The 13,647-nt window shown below is 30.4% G+C and overlaps 2 protein-coding genes and 2 non-coding genes across 6 annotated transcripts; 1 reads left to right on the top strand and 3 right to left on the bottom strand.

Annotated features, from left to right (window-relative positions):
• The first annotated feature begins 1,656 nt into the window (after positions 1 to 1,656).
• On the top strand, positions 1,657 to 4,048 carry LOC122515506 (cyclin-H). 3 transcript variants are annotated; one of them, XM_043632885.1, is made up of 7 exons: positions 1,658 to 1,908; positions 2,292 to 2,516; positions 2,604 to 2,777; positions 2,849 to 3,074; positions 3,162 to 3,273; positions 3,341 to 3,447; positions 3,827 to 4,048. In XM_043632885.1, exons 1-7 carry the CDS (start codon positions 1,792 to 1,794, stop codon positions 3,832 to 3,834), a joined length of 969 nt encoding a protein of 322 aa, XP_043488820.1. In that variant the 5' UTR covers positions 1,658 to 1,791; the 3' UTR covers positions 3,835 to 4,048. The 3 variants fall into 3 exon arrangements, with proteins under 3 accessions (XP_043488819.1, XP_043488820.1, XP_043488821.1); XM_043632884.1 differs by lacking the exon at positions 3,827 to 4,048 and having other exon boundaries at positions 1,657 to 1,908; positions 3,341 to 3,748; XM_043632886.1 differs by lacking the exon at positions 3,827 to 4,048 and having other exon boundaries at positions 1,820 to 1,908; positions 2,257 to 2,516; positions 3,341 to 3,748.
• Positions 4,049 to 4,301: 253 nt separating this feature from the next.
• Trnam-cau lies at positions 4,302 to 4,374 on the bottom strand. The gene has a single exon. It is a non-coding gene; the product is annotated as a tRNA-Met (tRNA).
• A 116-nt stretch (positions 4,375 to 4,490) lies between these two features.
• On the bottom strand, positions 4,491 to 4,563 carry Trnam-cau. Its single transcript has one exon. It is a non-coding gene; the product is annotated as a tRNA-Met (tRNA).
• A 1,840-nt stretch (positions 4,564 to 6,403) lies between these two features.
• Positions 6,404 to 12,338, bottom strand: LOC122515594 (NK1 transcription factor-related protein 1-like). Its single transcript, XM_043632993.1, has 4 exons — positions 12,167 to 12,338; positions 11,426 to 11,548; positions 6,597 to 6,823; positions 6,404 to 6,424 (listed from the first exon to the last, which is right to left on the bottom strand). The coding sequence occupies exons 1-4, from the start codon at positions 12,336 to 12,338 to the stop codon at positions 6,404 to 6,406; spliced, it is 543 nt and encodes a 180-aa protein (XP_043488928.1).
• Between the last annotated feature and the right edge of the window lie 1,309 nt (positions 12,339 to 13,647).

Here is a 13,647-nt window from a genome sequence, read left to right as displayed (position 1 = left end):
CAAGTTGAATATTGATTTTGCATTAGGACGAGGCGAGTAAACCATTTGACTTCCCTTTTCCTTACGGCAAACGCGATTATTGGGAAACGTGGGTGTATGTATATAGAGAGAATAATACGAGAGAATGAAAGAGAAAGAGAGAGAGAGAGAAAGAGAGAGAGAGAGTGTACTCGCATACGTGCGTGTCTTTGGTATAAAAGGGAAAGGGTGGTGGAACACGCGAACTTTTCGAGGGTGCTGCTAACCGCAATGTTAGATTAATGGCGGATGTACTTCACTTTCGGGGATAGCCCATATCTTTCCTTCCTTTCTTGGATTTCGGCGGAAGCGAAACCGCTAGGGTTTCGTACAGTTATATATCTAAGTATAATACCAATATGCATACCACGCAGATCTGTGTACATGTATCCTAATTTGCTTAACAAATTATCACGTTATTACTACGAAATAAAACAACAAAAAATCTAACCTAAAAATAAAGAATGAGAGAAAATATTTGAGTACAACAGTAGTTGATTTAAAAATCAAATTCATACGAAGGAAGGAATAAATAAATTACACATTGATTCCTTATGCTACTAACCGTTTATGATTTCTACTGATGTAAGATAATATGATAAATACAGTAAGTAAAGTGAATGTTAGCTGGATATAATCTACCAAAGAAACTTAAGATCCTACAATGATCATAAGATTGATCAAATCAATATATTCCAAGTCTCGGATACATTACCGAGGACAACAACGGAAGGAGTCGTGTAAGTACCTCTAACGTGAAAGCAACGTAAACTAGCCTGTAATAAGAAAAAAAAACAAAACAAAAAGAGAAAGGATAAAAAGAATGGAAAAAAAATATTGAGGAAGAGTTATGGGTGAGGTCTGTAAGTACTCTTAGAACGAGCGGCAGCTCGAACGGCCAACGATGGCCTAAGGGTTCAGAAACGAGGTGGAGAAGCAAAACGGGTAGATCCCAAGTCTCGATCGTGATAAGATGCAGCGGCGTTGTCGGTTGACAAAGGGTCGTTGGAACGCCCCTTCAGATCGGACGTGCAACCGCTTGGGGGAGGCGTCCATATTAAAATCGGCTCTACCTCATTCCACCATCTCTCTCTCTCTTTCTTTCTTACTTTCTTTCTTTTTCTCTCTTCCTGTCGCCGATCTTGTTTATTACCGTTGCGTAGGCGGCCAGTTTGCCAGAAAACATCGTATTCGTTCATCCTTCCTAATCCTTTTTTTTTCTCTTTTTTTTTTTTACCAACTATTATTTAACATTATAGTACTTTAAAATTATTCATTAATATTTATCGCTTTTTGTCTTATATTTTCACTTGATTATTACTTAATCATTAATTGTATTCTATTAATAAGATTAAAAAAATCTTCATCTATCTCAAAAACTTCATCTATCTCAAAAACTTCATCTTCATTTTATTTTTTAGGTTATATGAAAAATTGTTGTAAAAAAATTAAATTTAAAATAATCACTTTTATCGTTTAACAATACGTTTTCTTTTTATAAGTTTCTTACAAATTTTCCGAGAAAACGATCTTATATTATTGTTTAAAACAATTTAATTTGTAAATTTAAAATGCAGTTATCGATTGTATCGATTTGTAAACGCTCGAAACAATTAGCAGTGCTGCCCTCTAGGTAGTTGTTCATAGAAATATTTAGTACTTCTTGAGCTTGCACGTGTAACACCTGTCGGCGTCGTCAATTATTTTTATACATTTTTACATTTAATTTCACATTCGAATTTATTTGTTCTTTTTCTTGTTTAATCTAAAAGAATGTTTCCTCAAAGTTCGCAAAAAAGATTTTGGATGTTTAGAGATGAAAATGAATTAACTGCATTAAGAGAAAAAACTAATGCGGAATTCATCAATAAACATGGTGCCAATATGTCGGTAAGTTTTAATTATTTGTTAGAAATAATCGTATTATATTAATTAAGATTATTCGTATTGTATTATCTATCGTTTCTAACCTCATTGTAAAATCCTAATCTTTCTTATTTCCATGCGATACATTATACAAATTTTAGGAGTACATTTTACTAATAAAAATTATTTAATGTTCAAACCGTTAATTAATGTCATCGTTGAAACCTAAATAAAAACTAACAGTTTAGCGTTTAAATTCCGTAATACTGTATATACAAATAATGTCATGTTTACGTTTGAGTCTGTCGATAAAACAGAACTCGTAGATAGTATTAATATTAACATGTATTTCATATTTTCTTAAATGTACAGGATAACTTGTATATTTTTATTTCATCATTACAAAGCCACAAGAAAGAGAAGCACATTTTCTCTCAGACAACGAAGAGCGTACACTACTTAGATTTTATGAATTACAATTGCGTGATTTCTGTCGTCGCTTTACACCTCCAATGCCCAAAGCTACCGTCGCTACTGCGCTGCATTACTTCAAGAGATTTTATTTGAGAAACAGCGTAATGGATTATCATCCAAAGGAGATATTGGTCACATGCGTATACTTAGCTTGTAAAGTTAATATCATTTTATATTGTAATAAAATTAGTACTGTATATAGAAGACAATTAAGATTGTACGATGTAACATTGTCATTTTTACAGGTAGAAGAATTTAATGTTTCAATATCTCAATTTGTTGCTAATATTAAGGGCGATAGAGAAAAAGCATCAGATATTATTCTTAACAATGAATTGTTACTCATGCAACAATTAAATTACAATTTAACAATTCACAATCCGTTCAGGCCCGTCGAAGGATTAATGATTGATATTAAGGTGTATTGATTTTTCATCGCTGATAATTGTTTATAGACGTGTTTGCTAACACATTGTGTTGTAACTTGCAGACTCGTTATACTTCATTAGAGAATCCAGAAAAATTGAGGCCACACATAGATGAATTCTTAGAAAGAGTTTTTTTAACGGACAGTGTTTTAATTTATGCACCAAGTCAAGTCGCTTTAGCTGCGACTTTGCATGCAGCGTCCAGAGCATCAGCGAATTTAGACAATTATGTTACCGATACATTATTTTCAAGCGAACAATTAGGAGGCATAATAGAAGCAGTTAGAAGTAAGTTGTAAAATAATCAATGATATTTCGTCGTATAGTTAAATGTAATAGAATAAAATAACGTATCGTTGCGTGTAAATATTGTAGAAATAAGATCAATGGCTAAATGCGTAGAACCACCATCGCGTGATGTTGTAAGAGCGATAGAAAAAAAATTAGACAAATGTAGAAATCAAGAAAATAATCCAGACAGCGAGATGTGAGTAATTTATTTTCAATCGTCGACGTTTAAAAATATGTTTTTGTATAAAATAATTTCTTCACAGATACAAGCAAAGAATGCAAGAAATGCTGCTAGAAGAGGATCTACAAGATGATGAAAAGTATGCCAAAATTATACAGGACCAAGCGGCTCACGATGAAAAAACTTTAGGTGTTAATAAAATGTTATCTTCTCCATCCGCTTTATGAAATACAAATTGGTATAGGTATTCATCATTAGCAATCTTCATTGGAATAATTTGTTTAAAATATTTCTATGATCATTTATAAATATAAAATAATGAGATACCTATACTACTTGGATTTTGATTAAAGTATTATTCTATTTTTTTTTTTATACTTTTATATGCATATACTCTAATTATTCTAATTAAATAATTTTTGTTTATTTTTTTATGTTCATGTATTCTTACTATAAATGCAATTATAAAAAGATAACACGGTGATATCAATTTTCTAATGAACAATTTCTGTACACACGCACACACATTTCACCTCTTTAGTATAATAATTAATAAATTTAACTTAAGGTTCCTGATGCCTAAAATCTAATCTCTGGGTAAGATGATGCGTGGGATGACTTAAAGGAATATTATGAAAAATCGTAGATTGTTGTCCAGTTTGTAAATTACTGGGTAACGGTTGTACGATTGGCAAAGCTGGTGGTAAAGGCATTGGCGTCAAATGTTGGGGAAAAAATGTAGCGCTTGGTTGAGATTGTGTTGGATAATTAAAAAACCTGTAAACAAAAATATCCTTTCATTTTTATTTTGTATTAGATTTTCTTAAATTTATTTATTAAAAAAAAATTCAATTTACCATAAACGATCCCCAACAAAAATTGGCCTGGGTGCAGGTATACCCAAACTCGAGTAATATTGTTGCGCCAATAATTCTACGTCGTTAGTATATTTTCTCTTCCATTTGGTTCGCCTATTTTGAAACCATATTTTAATCTGTAAATATAAAAATTTATAAAAATTAATGAAGATACGAAAAAAAATTTGCCCCGGGTGAGGATCGAACTCACGACCTTAAGATTATGAGACTTACGCGCTACCTACTGCGCTACCGAGGCTGTTGGAAACGAATGCCAAATGGTTTATTTTATTTTCGTCAGGTAAGACCTAATAGTAAAACTTAGAAAATCTTTGCTACCCTACTGGTGGTAAAGGGTAACAAAATAAAAAGAATTGCCCCGGGTGAGGATCGAACTCACGACCTTAAGATTATGAGACTTACGCGCTGCCTACTGCGCTACCGAGGCTCTTGTGAGAACCTCTTCACGTTTATATCATTAGATGAATTATATTAAAAAATAATAGTACAATATAATTTTTAATTGAAAATAACATTTATAGATCAAGTAATTATCGGTTTAAAATATTTCAAATGTTAATAGTTATGAACTGTCTTTTTTTTTATATTCATCTGATGAGATGAATTTTATATAAAAAAAGCTTCGAAGTAATTGAGCTTTGTTTTATATATAACTAGGTGTCCCGGGCATGACATTAAACTGCGTCCACAGGCCAAGAAGTGATCTTCTTTCAATTAGGTGCAAATAGTATCTTTGGAAAGTGAGTAAAGGTAAAAATTTAAGACACCAAGCTAACCTAAGAGAACAAAGGAAGTATTCCAATAAACAAACCGGATTATTTTTTAGAAAATGTACTCCCAGCTGATTCGAGGGTTACTTTGTTTGAAATATAAAATGTAAAACAACAACAACCACCCCTAGAAAATATATATTTAACTATGTAAAATTATCAAAGACACCGTTAGAAGTATAAGTAATGTAAAATAAGATTAAAGAAAATTTATCAAAAAAAAAAAAAAAACAAAAGAAGAAGAAAAACATGAGGATAATTTCCCTCATGAAGAAATCTTCAGAAGTAGCAGTCCGTTTAAAACGTGACATTCGGTTGGTAATATATCCTAATTAAAAAATCGACGCCTCTCCGGTCCGTCGCCTCGGATGGCGCACAGCATCCGTCGGTTTGCTGTACGTTTACTTGAAGAAAAGGCTAAGAAACGATGGAACGTTCTATGTAACATCGTGCTTGCACGAGAAAGATAAAGTAAAAGCAAGAGATCAAGAAAGACAGAAAGAGTAAGAGAGTAAGATGAAGAAGAAGAAGAAGAAGGGGAGCAACTCGGTGCTGGCTCGTTAACTCTGAGAAATATTGTGACAGTTACGTCCGCGGTACGACACGTCTCCTTCTTCTTCTTCTTCCCTCTGATCCGTCGTCTGATCGTCTTCCCCTTTTTCTCCTGATCCTCCGGATAATTATCCGTCCCGTTCTAGATCTCGTGTATGAATATTTCGACCTCTTTCAACAACAATTATCGAGTCACCGGATATTTTGTTTGAGATACTCTTCTACGTGCAACACTTCCTCATTTAATTATTATTTTTGGTATCGTCGTAAAACAATTAATTTTATTTGATTTTATTTTCTAATTAATATTATTCACAAATATATTTATATATATGATCAAAATATTTATGAACAATGTATATATCGTGGATAATTGTTCGTGCTAATGTTTTAGATTCAATGTAGGAATATTTTGATGTTCGACGATTGTACGATTATTGGACATTTCATTTTTGGGGTGTGTACAATTTTTCAACGATTTTTCTTTCGAATTTATTTTCAGTATTTTTTCAAAGTAAATGATCGATATATTTTATTGAATGTAAATGATCGGAGAGTATTTTTTAATAAGAAATAGAATTGCGTTAAGATTCGATTTGATATTTTATTGTTAAAAATCATGATTTAAACTCTTTCGACTAAGGATTATCTTCAAAGAATATTACTTTCTTGGAAGTGAAGAAAAAAGATTTGAGAAAAACATATTCACTTTCTTCGTTAGGTGAATGAAAGGAAGAAGGGTGGATAAGTGCTAATTGGTCTTAAAGGGCAATCCTCCCTCTTGGCGCCATTCTATCGGCGCCTAAACACATATGGTCCGTGACTAAAACTACTAACTAATAATTTAGAGTCAAGTTGATTCCTTAGAAAGAACTCTGGATGCGTGTAAGTTAAACTATTTCAGGTGACGTACTCTGAGGAAGTTGGTGGAGACATTATTGCGATTTATTGGTTAGAATATCCTGTCTGTAAATTGGAAAAGATTTTTATTTTCTTAATCAACTTTTTCAAAATTTATCTCTTCGACGCACACCTTGCACACATACACATATTTTACACGTGTTATACATATTTTGTTATATTATAAAAAAAAGAACCCAAAAAAAAGCAAAGAATTAAAAAAAAACGCAAGATTTACCTGAGTTTCAGTTAGTTTCAAAGTCTTGCTAAGTTGCAATCTCTTCGCAACGCTTAGATACTTGTTCCTTTCAAATTCAGCTTCTAATGACTTTATTTGTGCAGCTGTGAACGCAGTACGCGGTCTTTTTTTCCTCTCATCGTCGCTAATCGCGTTGGCAGTTCTTTCTTGAATTTCCCTTTCTACACCTGTCGTAGAATTGGCTCCGCTGCTACTCGTACAAGCCTCTGTAAACAAATGAAGATGATCAATCGGTCAATTTCGATCGGATAATCAATATTCTCGAATATGTTTCGCGTTATAAAGTATTTTGGAAAATGTTGATAGGTTAGGAAAAAAAAGTAGGTAGAGGGTTAGAGGTTAGGGATTGGGTTGGAAGTGGGTGTTTGCAGTTCATCGTTAATCTTTCCAATTAACTACCCTAAAATTGCCGTACACTCATTAATCTTGAAACTTTATATCCCACAAACTTGTTTATATTTATACTTATCTGAAGTTACAAGACGGTGGTACAAGACAAGTCTCACGGTTTAACCATGAGGAATGTCTTCCAAGTTCTCTTTTAGTATTCTGGTAACAAGTCTGTGAGCTCTTAAACGGTGAGGATCATCTTCTAATTATCTGCCCATTCGTCATCCGACGTAAAACCGTCTTTTATGTATCCAATAGTTTTACATATCTCGCGTTAATATCCGTATTATTTATATACGATTATATTGTTTATAATTTTTAAATAACATTGATGCATTGATAATCGAGAAATCCGATCGAATTTTTCCAAATTGATAATAAATATTTATTTTTGTAATTTTTACAAACTCGCGAGATTATTAATTCCAATATTGTGCGCATATGTTAATGGAAATATACTTTTGAAAGATCTTGTTTAAACAAAATCTAATTCTTTTTGTAATGTTTATAATTTTTTTCTAGGTAATAGAGTCTTTGAAAAGTAAGAAAATTTTATTGAATATTGCAAAATGATTAATAAATAGAACAGGAAAAAATAATAACCTATTACAATCCTTGTATTAATATTCCTTGTATTAATATCAGGAAATATACTTTTTTGTTAAAGATTTAAAAAAAAATTATCTATAATTTTGTTAGACTCATTGAACAAATCAGAATAAATTATTTAAAATCTATAATAAATAATATTTACTCTTATTAATGTTTGATAGTAAACCGTGTTGAAGGATTCTATAAGAAAACACGTGGCATCTCTTAAATTATTTAAAATTAGATTAGATCGGTTGCTTTGGAGATGGGTAATAAATATTTCGTTTAAACAAAAAGGGAAATAAGAAAAATCGGGGAAAAAAAAATCGTAGTTAACGTTAACCGGGTACTAATTGTCAGATGGGGGGACGTAATTGTCGCGTTTCTCGCATGTTTCTCGAGAACTTCGAACTCAGGCATGTTGTAGAAACTGGACGGAGTCATTCCGCGGCTAAAATCGTACCCGTGTCTTTGATTCGCTTGAAAGTTCGTACGAAATTGCATTCGTACTCTGTGTATGTGTGTGTGTGTGTTTGTGTGAGAGTATCAAATCACATTTCTACCTCTCCTATACGTTTGTACATATACATTCATGTATATATGTGAATGTGTGCGTGATATCAGAGAAGAAGTACTTTCTCTAGTGTATAAGAGGAGAAAGAAACACGTTTGGCTCATTTGTCGTCAAGTTTCTGACTCGGTTGCATTGACGAACGAGCTCTAAGAAGAAGAAGAAGATGAAGAAAAGGAGGAGGAAGTAAGAAAAGGGTTGGTCGAGGGGACCAAACTGTGATGAGATAAACGGCTGCAAAAAGATACTCTTAAGACTAACGAAAGAAATCTTACAAAAAAGAAATAAAAAAAAAAAGAAATAAGTATAAAAAACCTCGGAGAAGAGAGAAGAACGTCGCGGAAATAGAACACCACGCCTTCTAGTTTACCTAATTGCCGCGAGCCACGGTGAACTTGTCTTCTAATTATTCGGTGATGAATGACATTAGAATTTTTTGAAAAGAGAAAAAAATACGCAATAAAGTTTTGCCTAATTTTCGATTCGTCCGAACAACGCACGGTTAATTAATTTCGTAATTGATAGGATGAAAAAAATCGATAATCGTAACATTATATTATCTTGACTCGTAATGTTTGTTTTAAATAAAAAGTATCATTAATTATTCATCCGTTAAACGTTCGTTTAATATATTATTCTTCGAGAACTTGAACATATTGAATTAATCGTAAAAAACGTGCAAACACACGCGCATCGGTTTTCATAAAATAATATCATAAATTTTCATTTCTTTTTTTTTTTCTATTTAAATTTATAATCTTGGCAACATTATAAATTCGATAATTAATTTTTGACCAGCGGAAAAACAAAAAGAAAAAATAAACTCGTTTGATACGCTTATAAATTTATACGTCTAGGTTAAAAAAAAAAAAATAAAATAAAAGATAGATATAAATTCTTAATTTTTGTTCGTTAGATGTGACATTCGTTACTTGTTTTTTTTCTTAAATGTAGAATATTTTTAATTTAATAACCATAGAAATAACAAAAAGAAAAAAGAAGAAAACGAAAGAAAATTATTGCGATATCGAAATATATTTTGTTGGTTAACGAAAAGAAAAAGAAAAAAAAAAAATAATATGGAAATTAATTTTTTGGCCAGCATGAAAGAGGGATAGTTATTCTCTCTTTCGTTTCTTCGAGTTGTTCTCGTTTAAGATTTACGTATAACGTTGACGGCTTTGTGGTTGAACGTCGACGTCCCACATATCTCAGTCCAAGCTCATGGCGCAAACGAGAATTGTCCTTTCCTTAGATCTCGAATTTATTGTGCCGAGCATTACGCCATGTAAATCACAAGAAACGGCACAATTCGGGTAGAAATTAGTCGACTTTAAAGTTTCTCGTATGAATATGCTACCAAGAGGAGAGTCTTGCTCTGCTAAACCATCTTATTAATTATACTTTAAACGTTCAACCATAATCCTTTGTCATTTTATTGCCAACTAAAATTACATTGAAAAATATTCGACTCTTTATTCGTTTCTTTTTTCTTTTTTTTTTTGTGTGAGAATATGTTTTATTTAAGATATAAAATGAGAATATAATTTATATAATTGATTCAATAATATATTGTTTGATTTGAAATATTTTTTAAGAAAAAAACAATCGATCAATCGTTTCTTCTCGTCTCGACAGCATTGAAATATTTTCTAAACAAATAGTATTCGTTATAATATACTTTTTTTTTTCTTTCGATGAGGTTAGGATTTTGTTTGCAATCGTCAACATGGCTGACTTAAGAATTCACGGATACTCGTATGATTTTTATATTTACGTGTGAAGTATTGAATCTTAAATATACTATTGTAATCCTTTGTTATTTTATTCTCTAAATATTGCATGACAAAATTATTTAACAATGTGTTTTCATAATAATATAAAATAAATTTCTTTCATCGATAGAATTCGAATTGAATTTGCAACCAATATGGCTGATTTAAGAATTCACGAACACACTCGTCTGATTTTTGTGCGTACGTGTAAAATATTAAATTTGATCTTTCAAGAATACGATGAAAAATTCATTTTACAATTTTATCTCTTAATATTAAATCTAGAAAATATTGTTCCTTCCTCGATAGAATTCGAATTGAATTAGAGCAACCAAAATGGCTGATTTAAGAATCCATGGATACTCGTCGATTCAATCATTTATTTATTTTTTATCTTTTTTTTTGTATTTTTGTGGATACGCGTATGTTAGGTATTCAAGTATAGTTGCATTTCCATGGCAGAATTAGCAGGAGACAGATAAATAGTGGACGAGAAGTAGGAACATTGAGTGGGCGTGGAGCCCACAGGAAGTAATGGATCAAACTCGTGAAACCATGTTCCTTTTTACTAACCTTACGTATTCGTTACTAGAAGAACGATAACTTTGAATTTAGTATCAATTACTTGGTCACCTAAGTTAATTGAGATGTTTTAGGTAACATCCACCATTTTCAAAACATTCGATAGTAGTTTATTTCTTACTATCCAAAATAAAACGAAATATAATTATTCATTCGCAAACATTTCAAGTGAATTCACATTTGTTTGAACAAAATAATATATCGAGCATAAAATTATAATCACATTTTTAAGTATGATCGAGAGACAAAAAAAAAGAAGCGAATAATAATTAAATGCCATTTAAAAACTGATAATGAATCGTAAATCGATAAATGTATTTCTAGATAATACTACTGATAAGATAATAATTTCAATATCGATTTAAACAATTTATTCAATTTGTTTAATTAAAAGCTGGCCTTTCTTTTTCTTTTTCTTTTTTTTCTTTTCCTTTAAAAAACCCACACGCAGCAGATTTTCTTTTTTTCTTTTCTATATTTAATGTTCTTTATATTTACTGGATTATAAATGTTATAAATTATTATCTTTTCATCATCATCATCATCATCATCATCATCATCATCATCATCATCATCATCATCATCATCATCATCATCATCATCATCTTTTCTTAATATGTCTTCATTACATCGCTGATTTAACAAGGTAGACACAAGTGTTTACCATCTGCGTATACATTAATTTCCTACTTGTTTCGAAAAGATTTTATTAGCCAAATAACATGACGTCAAATATATAAAACGAATATTTAGAACATCATATCAAAACTAATGAGAAAATCAAAACGAGTGGAAGACGTAAAGGGAAATAAAAAATAAAAACGTCAAATGAAAAATATGGATAATTATGATTCGAAATAATCGTTGATTAATATTTAAGATAACAATTGGATACGTACCATAACACATTTCTGGTTCAGGTGAAGTAGAACAAACCATATCGGTATCATCAAGCTCGATTTCTTCCGCCATTGAAACCGACGAGTCGGGGCTTACCAATATTTTTGTTTCTGAATCATTTGCTGTTAATTAAAATATTGAAATCATTTAAAACAATTATAATGTTTGATATTTCTAATGAAATTTAATATTAAATAGATTTCAAATATTATTGATATAATATAAAATGAGATAGAGAAGTAATAATAAAAAGATGGTTTTTGGAATCGTTTGCTGTTAATAAAAACACAAATATAAAATTTCTAAATTTCTTAACATCACAATATTTGAGATATTATTTAAAATAAAATTATATATTTAATAATATATAAAATATTTAATATTATTAATATTATTTTAAATATCAAATATTAAGTATTATAATTATTTTCTTTTCTAAATCATTAATTATTAATAACAAATTTACATTTTTCTAATAACAAGTATACTTGCATTAAAATATTAAATATAGGGTGATAAAAATAGAAAAGAAGAATAAAATATTTTAAGGGCTTAAATTTTGTATGAAAATAAACATAAAATTATTATTAATATCAACAAAGATTATTCCATAAACGCAAATGCACATATTTTCGTTTCATTTGAATGCAATTCTGACATTTTACTCACCCTTTTGAAAAAAAAAAGAAAAAACATTTAACATACGCTAATTATTGACTAATTTTATTCGTTATACTTACAATTGCAAACGCGCAAAGAAAACTGAGCCCTTTGCAATAAATTATTGTCATCGTTGATGGGTTTCACAATAGGTGCAAGTAATCTTTCAATACTAAACGAAACCTTAGAAACATCAACAGCATTATTTCCAGTTTTCGAAGTTTCCGAACCAATCGTACGTTCTTCCGACATAATGAATAAACAAAATCATTTATCTTACATTTAAAAAAATCATTTCACATTCGATCATTCTGATCACGTCAATATATCAATTTCATCTAATTCAAATACGTATTCACCAAATCCTTCATAATAACACGTAACACTGTACTCAAATATTAGCACCAAACATCATTCTACATTTGTTCATTATTTAAATATCCCACAAAAACAAAAATCAACGAATTATAAATCGTTAATTATTTTTAATGCAAAAAAATAACATTGATTAAAATAATAAATTAAATTTAATGTTTCGGAAAAAACAAGAAAAAAAAAAAAAGAAGAAAAATAAAGAAAAAGTGGGAACCAATTAACGATACGAAAAATGTAAAATATCGAAAGGTAAATTGAATCATCGATGATCGCGGCGGGATGATTCGTTCGTGAGATTAGACTCGACAGAAACGACTGTTTGTCGAGATAGTTCGAGGTGTAGAGGATAATATTTTTTTTTTCTTCCTCTCCTTTTTTTCTCTCTTTTTTTTTATTCTCTTTCTCTTTCTCTTTCTCATTCTCATTCTTGGCGGCCAAGAAGTAGTCAAATTCTTCGGCGGTTCTCCAAGGCGGTGTCAAAAAGCCACGTGCTCACAACGTCATCGTAAGATTAACCAATAGCAAGTTAACTTGGGCGTAACTTGGCAAGCACGTGGGTTTCTTCCAAAAAGAGAATGAAAATAAAATAAAAGGAAGAAGAAGAAGAAGAAGAAGAGAGAGAGTGAGAGGTGGTTTTAATGATCTCGTAGGAATACGACGGTAGTAGAATCCACTAAACGGTGGTAATGAGCCGCTCATAAATTTCTGTCAACTATTATACACCCGAGAAGGTCGTTTAATCAAATTTTAAGGATCGATTTATTACTTCATTGTTTTATTACTTAGAATTTTAACATACGTTTTAATACACAAAAAAATATCAATTATCGTCGTAAATTTAAATTTACTTTTTAGAGTACAAATTGTGTATTTGATTTTATATGTCGATTATTTTTATTAATATTTTAAATTTATTTAATATTTTAATATTCATTCAGTCGGAATTTGATATTAGTTTTTTTTATTTTTTTTTTTTTAAATATAAATATTAAATACATTCGAGTAAGGGTTGTTAAGACACCAATCATCACAAATATGATTTAATCAACATTGTAAATACGTCAATAAATTCTTTTTTAATGAACTTTACCACCATATAATATAGTAAATCTAAATGAGTTTAGAATCAATTTAAAGTTTTTATTATTTTACTTATAATTCGAATAATTTTCAATTTTAAATCAAT

Source organism: Polistes fuscatus, unplaced genomic scaffold (assembly GCF_010416935.1).
Source record: "Polistes fuscatus isolate 324 unplaced genomic scaffold, CU_Pfus_HIC Scaffold18, whole genome shotgun sequence".
Taxonomy (NCBI): Eukaryota; Metazoa; Arthropoda; class Insecta; order Hymenoptera; family Vespidae; genus Polistes; species Polistes fuscatus.
Note: the sequence above shows the minus strand (reverse complement) of the source record. Positions and strands in the feature narration are given on the sequence as shown.

Coding starts and splice junctions, on each gene's coding strand:
- LOC122515506 (XM_043632884.1), top strand. CDS start 1,792: ATGTTTCCTCAAAGTTCGCAAAAAAGATTTTGGATGTTTAGAGATGAA. Junction 1,909..2,291: donor AACATGGTGCCAATATGTCG/GTAAGTTTTAAT, acceptor ATCATTACAAAG/CCACAAGAAAGAGAAGCACA. Junction 3,075..3,161: donor CATAATAGAAGCAGTTAGAA/GTAAGTTGTAAA, acceptor TAAATATTGTAG/AAATAAGATCAATGGCTAAA.
- LOC122515594 (XM_043632993.1), bottom strand. CDS start 12,338: ATGTCGGAAGAACGTACGATTGGTTCGGAAACTTCGAAAACTGGAAAT. Junction 11,549..12,166: donor TTCTTTGCGCGTTTGCAATT/GTAAGTATAACG, acceptor TTTAATTAACAG/CAAATGATTCAGAAACAAAA. Junction 6,425..6,596: donor TGAAACTAACTGAAACTCAG/GTAAATCTTGCG, acceptor TCCAATTTACAG/ACAGGATATTCTAACCAATA.